This window comes from Thamnophis elegans, chromosome 13 (genome assembly GCF_009769535.1).
Source record: "Thamnophis elegans isolate rThaEle1 chromosome 13, rThaEle1.pri, whole genome shotgun sequence".
In the NCBI taxonomy this organism is placed as follows: Eukaryota; Metazoa; Chordata; class Lepidosauria; order Squamata; family Colubridae; genus Thamnophis; species Thamnophis elegans.
The window spans coordinates 50,130,538-50,138,737 of NC_045553.1; the positions used below are offsets into that span (position 1 = coordinate 50,130,538).

Genomic DNA, 8,200 nt, shown 5'->3' on the forward strand with positions numbered 1-8,200 from the left:
GCGATAGAATAGGTTGAAATAAGAAAGGAATTAGTAGGAGAATACCTATCCAACCTGGAGGAGTACAGGTCAACTTGGCCTGATGGTTTGCATCCCAGAGTTCTGAAGGAGTGAGCAGATGTAATATCAGAGCCACAGAACGTAATCTTTCAAATGTCTTGTAGCACAGGGAAACTACCAGAGGACTGGAAAAGGGGAAAATCTATAAAAAGGGGGAAATGAATCCAGAAAATTATAGGACAATCAGTTCAATGTCAACACATGGAAAACCCTGGAAAAGATAATCAAGCGGGCGATTTGTGAACTAGAAACAAACAAGGTGATTACCAGAAGCCAACATAAGTTTCTTAAAAACAGATCATGCCAGATAAACCTTTTCTGACAGTGACTAAAGGACGTACCTGTCTCAGCAGGTCTAGGGCTCAGAGACCTAGGCATCCTAGTGGACCCCCAGAAGTCTGAGCCAGCCATCTGCCAAAAAGGCCGATGCGGTTGTGGGCTGCATCAACAGAGGGACAGCACAAAGATTACAAGAAGTGACAGTACAGCTTTGTACCCCACCAATAAGACTAGGAATTGCACATCCAGTTCTGGCCACCATGATAGAAAAAAAGATGATGAGGCCCTAGAAAGAGTGCAGGGAAGAGTGCAAGAAGGAAGGATGAAGAGGGGCCGGAGACCGAATTGTGTGAACAGTGGAGGGAGCTGCTGCCTATGTCTAAGTTATAGGACAGGAGGATAGGGGTGGGGGGGGGATGATAACTGTCTTCCAGAACTTGAGGGGCCATCGCAGATGAGGGGATTGACTTATTCTCCAAAGCACCAGATACCAAGACAAGAAGTAACGGGTGGGAGCTTGTTAAAGAGAGATCTTTCCTAGAACTAAGGAGCAGTTTTCTGACAGAATAATCCCTGGACTAGCTTGTCTCTGGAAGTGGTGGGTGCTCCCTCCCTGGAGGTTTTCAGAAATAGACTGGGCAACCATTTGACAGGGATGAGATCTCCTGCCTTGAGCAGGGGATTGGATCAGAAGACCTCGGAGGTCCCTTCCGCTCCTAGGATTCTGTGCTCCTGGGGGAGGAGACTTTTTCGGGGAGGACTTCGCCAACCTTTGAATCGCGCGCGCGGCCCGCTCAGTGGCCCCGGCGCCAGCCAATGAGCAGAACCGCGGGCCGCGGGGTCCAATGGGCGGCCGCGGTGGGCGGGCCGCCGTGAGAAGCGCGGGCCATATAAAAGCGCCCTCCCGGGGTCGCCGGCTGATCACTGCTTGGGCGCCGGCCATGTCTGGTCGAGGCAAGGTGGGCGGCGGGAAGACGCGGAGCAAGGCGAAGTCGCGCTCCTCGCGCGCCGGCCTGCAGTTCCCGGTGGGCCGCGTGCATCGGCTGCTGCGGCGCGGACGCTACGCGGAGCGGGTGGGCGCCGGAGCCCCCGTCTACCTGGCGGCGGTGCTGGAGTACCTGACGGCCGAGATCCTGGAGCTGGCGGGCAACGCGGCGCGCGACAACCGCAAGACCCGCATCGTCCCGCGGCACGTCCAGCTGGCGGTGCGCAACGACGAGGAGCTCAGCCGCCTCCTGGGCCGCGTCACCATCGCGCAGGGCGGCGTCCTGCCCAACATCCCCGCCGCGCTCCTGCCCCGGAAGGCCGCGGCTCAGGGTGGCGGAGCGGCCGGACGGAAGAAGGGCGCCCTCCAGGCCTCGCAGGAGTACTAGGCGCGGCGGCGGCGAAGGCGAAGAGCGAGCCGAGGCTGCGGAGCTGGAGTAGTGGACCCCGTGCGGCGCCACGTGCTTGGACTCGGGGCTGGGCGGCGGGAAGGGGCGGCCCGCGCTCCGCTCCATGGCGGGGCTGCACCCAATAAAAGGACGTTAAAAGCGCGCGCTCGTCCGCCCGTTTGTGGTCCCTGCGCGCGCCAAGCTAGGCGGGGAGGGGGGGGGTCGAGGGGGGGTAATCTCCAGGCCGGCCGCATTGCCCCGCGGAGGGAGGGGGCGGCGAGGTAGCCCCCTGGCCGGCCGTTTCCCTGCCTCCCTCGGAAACGGGCCTTTTCAGGGCTGCCCTTTGGCGGGTAAAGGACGCGGTGGGCTGCAGCCTGGGAGGGTTCGGCGGAAGAAGCGGCAGACTCGGGGCAGTCGCGTGTTCCAGCTCTTTAATCGGTTTTAGCCATAATTGTTCCCGAGTCCCCAGCAGAGTCCCACTTTACAGCCCTGTCTTGAGCCGACCGGTGAGTTCTTGGCGGCTGTGCAGATTGGCGATTCTTGCCCAGAATCTGCTGGCACCTTTGCACCAACTGGAGTTCAGCTGCTCCCCCGGCAGTGCAGTGGCAGCCCTTCCCTTGCTCCCCTCTCCTCCAGGAGGGACGGACAACTGGCCGGCATCATAGCTCTCCCAGGAGGTGGTGCCCATCACGCACTGCTGAGCTGCCTTGCCACACTGAGAATCTCTTTGGCCCCTTTGCTCAGCAGCAGATCGGCCACCTCCTGCCCCAGCCTCTCGGCTGCCTCCTGAGCAAGACGGGGTACATTCCTTGCTATGATGCCAACATGTTGGAGGTTATCATCCGGGCCATCTTCATTCTGAAAAGGAAGGACAGCCCGTGGGAAATGTTTCAGCCTAGGGAGAGTTTCAGGGCCGTGGCATGCCGGTTGAACTGACGGCTAACAATAGGGAAGCACCCCCAGAACATGCCCGGATTAGCTCCCTGCAGTAAAGTGTGCTGTTATCCCACACGGCCAGCCTGGAAGAGTTCTATGCGCAATCAAGGCTGCTTTTACCTCCAGGGAAAAATTCACATTTCTTTGCATGGTCTCTTGTAAGCTCTCAGAACCATCAAGGCTGTAGACTGCTCCAGTCAAATACAGCTGGAGAAGAGAGAAGAGGGATGTTGAAACTGATCAGCAAGCAGAAGGGAGAGAAATGCATTTGTGGGCAGCCCTCCCTCCCCCCCCCCACTATTTTAGTTCCTTAAAAAAAAGGGTGCTCTTTCTAAACTCCCCCCCCCCCCCAGGCCTCTGCCCTCTGTTGGTGTCTGCCTTTCAGAGGAAGCCAGGAAGCAGGAGGGGGAGCAGCCAGTTGCCTTTACCTGGCCATCCTTCAGCAGGGTGCTCACGGCCACTGGCACACTGCAGCCTCCTTCCTGTGGAGGAAAGCATCGGTTTGAAGGCCTGGCCATGCTTCAGAGGCCCCACCAGCCTCAGCCTGAGAGATCTATCATCCAATGGTGGGTTTCAAAAAATTTTAGAACCTCTTCTGTAGGTGTGGGCTGCTTTGTGGCAGTGGCTTGCCAGCCATGTGACCAAGTGCGGGTGGCTTGGCAGTCATGTGACTGGGTGAGCATGGCCAACTTGTAAAATGTGGTGAAACTCACTTAACAACACTCTTGCTTAGCAACCAAAATGTTGACTCAGGAACTCTGGCATTGAAGCACGCAAGTCTTAAAGCTGTCAAGTGACAAGACCCTTGCACCCCTAACCCTTTAGGAAAAAGGAACCCAGGGGTGTTCAAACTGGACAGCTTTAAGACTTGTGGACTTCAACTCCCAGAATTCCTCCTCTCGTTCTTAATCTCGATGATGTGCAGACGGGCGGAGGGAGGGAGCTGGAACCGGTTCTGAACGGCAGGGTAGATTTGGGGAATGTCTTCTACAGAAGAGGTGAGAACTGGCAGGAACCCACCCCTGCCTACCAAGTGCTTCATGAAGGCTCGCTCAGTGATGCAGCGCAGAACGGTCTCCTTGTCATGCAAAACTGAGACCATCTCTATGATCTCCTGGTCTTTGGCCCGCACCTCAACAGCCAAGGCGCCCTGGAGGGGGACAGGGCAGTAAAGAAATGTACCTTTGGCGGAGGCACAGTCATGCCAGGCATCCGAGTGGGGGTGGGGGTGGTGGAGGGAGGGAGGGAGAAGGGGCAGAAAGGCCCAGAATACTAGACATCCAAGGTCTAGAGGTTAGGGTCGGAGGTTCCCCAGAGGCCAGAGTGGAGAGATGTGGGGCTCCACTGACAAAAGGAAACCCGGGAGGAGCAAAAGGCCAGGCGGAAAGGAGGTCCTACCACTCACCTGCCCAACCGCATACAAGCAGTCCACGGGGCTCAGAATCTAGAGGGAAGCGAGAGTCAGCAACAGACTACTTTTTAAAAGGGAGTTCTAAGCAGCCCTCTACTGGGACAGCCTGGGGCTATGCCAATCCCCTGCCCCTCACCTGGCCAATGCGGCTCCCCCAGCCCATGCGCCTGAGCCCAGCTGCTGCCAGCACCAGGGCACTGAAATCCTCCTTCTCGTCCAGCTTCTTCAGGCGAGTGTTCAGGTTGCCCCTCTGTGGGAAGGCTAAGCAAAACCAAGAGGCTTCGGAGCTCCAGAGTCTGATCATTCTAAGCCTCTGAGGGAGGGAGAACGCCAGGCACCCCCAGCCCCCCTGGGGAGCCAACCTCAGGCCAGGAAAAGAAAGGAAGGACCTCCAAGAGGAGGAAGAACCGGCTGCTATCTCAAGCCCTTCAGGATAAGCTGGGTGGCTCAGACTGAATTTTGTTATGAGCTGGGCAGCGTCTCACTGGTGCAGTTACGGGTCTTGTGAGTCACTTGGAGACACAAGAGAGGCCGGAGCAAGGAGCAAAGCGAGGCCTGTCTTGTTCCAGCAGCTGTTTCTCTTTGTGGGCAGGCAGTTTTAGACTTCTGCCCAACTGTAATCCAGCCAGAGTTGCTTTGCAATTTTGGGTGGTCAGAGAAATCAAAGGCATAAAGGTGAACTTGGGCCCTCCTGAATCACGAAAGGATACAATATCCTTGAAGTGCAGCCGAGGGAATTTTCTTTTCAGCTGAGCTGCGCGGCGAAGTGAGCTGGTCCCAATTACACTGCAGGAAAACCCAAAGGGAGGATGAGCGACTCAGAACCCTCCCCGACTCCATGAAGGTCTCCCAAGGTCTCCCCTCCTCCCCTTGCAAGCTGCAACTGCTTAAGAAGAGTCTGAACCACCGTCTCCCACTTGAGCAGGCAGTTGGGTTAGAAGAGGACCAAGGTCCTGTACTATATTCTGTTTCCCAAGAAGCAGGAGAGCAATCCAGGGTGGGACCAAGGCCAAGTCCCTGCCCCTGCCCACCCTCCTCACCTCTTCTCAGGGAGGCTGCTGAGGGTTTTGCCAGCATGTTTGGGGTGAAAGACAACAGCATCGTGTGGGTTTTCTCTCCTGCAAAGGATGAAGAATGTTTCAGAAACATCTCCAGTAGCCATTGGCAAAGGGGTAGAAGATGCCACAGGCCAAGCAGAGAAAGAAGCCCAAGGCCCCCTTTGCTCCTGCAACGCTCCTCGGGCACCTCTGCTTTGGCTGGGTTCACAAGCAAAAGGAAGGCGGGCGGATGGGCAAGGCCAACGCTTGGCTCTGCCAGGCAGGAAAAAGAGAAGAGCTCAAACTCACTTGCAGATGGCACCAATTGTGAAGCCTGGTGGCAGGGAAGTGGGCAGGTCTTTCAGGGAGTGAACCACCAAGTCCACCCTAAAAGAAAGACGAAAACATGCCAGGCCAGCAATAGGCAATCCGCACCATGCCACAATGAGTCTGGCATTGGATTGCTGGCTTCTCGCCTGGCCAACAAGTAGGGTGCAGCCCTTTTCCAGGGGACTCATATGAAACTCTGGGCCATTCCTGTTCCCGTGGTCCTGGAGAGTCGGGCTTTGGGCCCATCTCAACAGGACCTCCAATGTTCCACAACCTTCAGAAGAGCACTTACTCATCTCTTTCCAATGCATTTTCCAGCTCTTTGGTAAAAAGGCTTTTCTCTCCAATCTGTTGGGGAAGAGAAACAGGATGGGAACCCTTCTGGTCTTGCAGGGTCTCTCTGCCCCAAACCCCCAGGGCTCTATTGTCACGAAGCCCTGCCGGACAGCCCTGGCTGTGTCTGGAGTCAGAGGGGGGAAATCACATAAGCAGAGGAACAAACCTTGGATAAGGCTGTGTCCAGAATCCTGTCTCCGGTGGTTGACATGGCAACTATTAGAGAAAAAGAAAAATTGGAGGGTAAACATGCCCCCCTCCTCCCCCCCAATCTTGCTCCTAATAAGACCTGCTTGGACTGCCTCCACCTCACCCTAAGAGCAGACCCTCTCTGTCTTCTAGATCCCTTTCCCTCATGCTCACCTATCTTGAAACGGAGATGAGGGTGGTGCACCTTGAGCATCTCCACCACACTGTCAGTCTGGATACGAGCCAGCTGCAATGTTGAGAAAGGAAGGCATTCAGAAAGGGACCCCAGCAGATCAGAAACACAACAGTTGCCTGCCTGCCTGCCTGCTGTGACGGAGGAGACGCAATCAGCAGAGCGCACGTTTTCTGCTGCTCATAGAAAGAGTCCAGGCAAGAGGACAATCCACCCCGAAAAGAGGAGACTGAAGGGGGCAGACTCTGGCTGTGCTGGTGGGCAAGAGGAAGGGCAGTGTCTGGGCCTTGGAGGGGGGAGGGAGCTGTTCCCCCTTCCTCCATCCACCCAGCCCTTCCTCTCTGCTAGGCTCCTCCTCACTGGCCTCCCCAGTCAGAAACTGGCAGGTGGAGATTAGCTCTAGGTTACAAGGGCAAGGCGTTATCAGCCTTTCCCAATCCTGGCTCTTTGGGTGGATCCTTCAACGCCTCCGTCTTGGCAGCCATGCCAGATTTCTGTGGCTGGAGATGCTGCTATCCTGTTACTGTTACACTGCACAAGTTTCCTAACCCTTGCTGGCTTTTCACCCCAGCCTTGAGCCAAAAAGCTTGTGCTCCTTCCTACGCTAAAGAAAAGAGAGCAAGGCTTGCTCAAGCTACTCGGGATGGCCCAACTGCCAAAGCCTTAATTAACCCCTGCCAGCCAATCAGAGTCAAGGATGCCTTAGCGGCTTTGTACCGATAAAGGAGAATATTTGTATCCCAGGTTTGAAATGAGGGGTCCTTGGGGGTCTCTGGGTTTGGTTGGTTTCTTGCAGAAGTTTCATTACTCAAATAGGTGACATCGTCCCTGCTAGAGGGCCAGAAACTACGGTAGAAGTCGCCCCTGTTGTGCTCATTTCCAGGGGGCCAAAGGCTCCACAGGCAGCGCTTGCTCTTCTTGGGGAACAGCAGGGCCACCATCACCCCCCACCCTCAGGGTCTTCGGGAAGGGAGGAAAAGGGACCCTCTCCAGACCGCATCAGAGGCCACGAAGGACGCGTCAAGCGGAATCCCTTCCCCTCAGCTTTAATCCTGCCCGACTTGCAATCAACAGCCGGGGGGATCCGCGCAGGTTGAGGTGGGGCGCAAAGGACCGGGGGGGGGGGGAAAGCCAGCCCACGAAGGCGCAGTCGGAAGGCTTCCCCGCTGGAACCCTCACCTGGCTCTTGCGGGTGCCCACGCGGACCGTCTGCTCCTCCTTCCAGGCCTCTTCCTTCTGCAAAGAATTCCCCCCATTAGACGCAAAGCCAGGCCGGCGGGCGGCAGCGGCAGGAGGAGGCGGCGCGTGCCGGGGCCCGGGGCAGATGCCGCCTGGCAGCCTCCCCGGGAGGAAAAGCCCGCGGAGCCCCGCCAGCCCCTCACCTCCGCGGCCATCTCCGGCGGGCTCCAGCGCTTGTCAGGCAGAGGCCGGGCGGCTGCTGCCCTGCCAGACCCGCCTGCCGGGGCCGCCCACCTCTGCCAGCCGCGATAAGGGGGGAGGCGGCGGCGCGGGGAAAGGGGGCCACGCGGAGGAGCGAGGCGGGGCCGGGCGGAGGGCTGCGCTCACCGGGGGAGGAGGAGGAGCAGGAGCAGGAGGAGGAGGCGGCGGCGGCGGGCCGCTCATGCCGGCGAAGGAGCGGCGGTGCCCGGCGGAACGAGAGCCGCGACCGGGGTCACCTCGCCGGACGGCCGCTTCCGGGGCTTCCGGGGCCGCCCCTTCCGGTGCGTGTCCCCCCCCCCCTCCGGGCCTTCCACAGGGGCCTCGCAGGCGCAGCGGCGGGGGCTCCGCTCGGGCTCCGTGGCCGGTGAGGCCCGGGTGGAGGCCTCCAGCGGCCCCCAAGGCCGAGACTGAGCGGGTCGCCCCTGCCCGGAGACACCCGGACCCTCCCAGGGGCCGCGGGGCTTAACCCGGCCGGCGGGGGCCCCGAATGACGGTGGCTGGCCTCCCTTCAACGGGCGCGTCCCGTGAGGCTCTCGCCCTTTGGGAAGCGATCCGTGAGAAGCCGTCGCGGAGGCCGAGGGAGCGGAAGCGGGGGAAAGGCGGGAGGGCGAGAGGG

The 8,200-nt window shown here is 58.6% G+C and overlaps 2 protein-coding genes across 3 annotated transcripts; one reads left to right on the top strand and one right to left on the bottom strand.

The window, feature by feature from the left end:
* The first annotated feature begins 1,235 nt into the window (after nt 1–1,235).
* LOC116516441 (late histone H2A.2.2) lies at nt 1,236–1,874 on the top strand. Its single transcript, XM_032228919.1, has one exon. It carries the CDS (start codon nt 1,281–1,283, stop codon nt 1,710–1,712), a length of 432 nt encoding a protein of 143 aa, XP_032084810.1. The 5' UTR covers nt 1,236–1,280; the 3' UTR covers nt 1,713–1,874.
* Nucleotides 1,875–2,126: 252 nt separating this feature from the next.
* Nucleotides 2,127–7,871, bottom strand: HMBS (hydroxymethylbilane synthase). Of its 2 annotated transcripts, none has more exons than XM_032228915.1 (14): nt 7,711–7,871; nt 7,324–7,380; nt 6,126–6,198; nt 5,929–5,978; nt 5,719–5,774; nt 5,406–5,483; nt 5,100–5,177; nt 4,770–4,845; nt 4,196–4,309; nt 4,054–4,092; nt 3,679–3,798; nt 3,077–3,130; nt 2,769–2,855; nt 2,127–2,570 (listed from the first exon to the last, which is right to left on the bottom strand). In XM_032228915.1, the coding sequence occupies exons 1-14, from the start codon at nt 7,765–7,767 to the stop codon at nt 2,400–2,402; spliced, it is 1,110 nt and encodes a 369-aa protein (XP_032084806.1). In that variant the 5' UTR covers nt 7,768–7,871; the 3' UTR covers nt 2,127–2,399. The 2 variants fall into 2 exon arrangements, with proteins under 2 accessions (XP_032084806.1, XP_032084807.1); XM_032228916.1 differs by lacking the exon at nt 7,711–7,871 and adding an exon at nt 7,527–7,610.
* Between the last annotated feature and the right edge of the window lie 329 nt (nt 7,872–8,200).

Coding starts and splice junctions, on each gene's coding strand:
- LOC116516441 (XM_032228919.1), top strand. CDS start 1,281: ATGTCTGGTCGAGGCAAGGTGGGCGGCGGGAAGACGCGGAGCAAGGCG.
- HMBS (XM_032228915.1), bottom strand. CDS start 7,767: ATGAGCGGCCCGCCGCCGCCGCCTCCTCCTCCTGCTCCTGCTCCTCCT. Junction 6,199..7,323: donor TGGGCACCCGCAAGAGCCAG/GTGAGGGTTCCA, acceptor TCAACATTGCAG/CTGGCTCGTATCCAGACTGA. Junction 5,979..6,125: donor TCATCTCCGTTTCAAGATAG/GTGAGCATGAGG, acceptor TTTCTCTAATAG/TTGCCATGTCAACCACCGGA.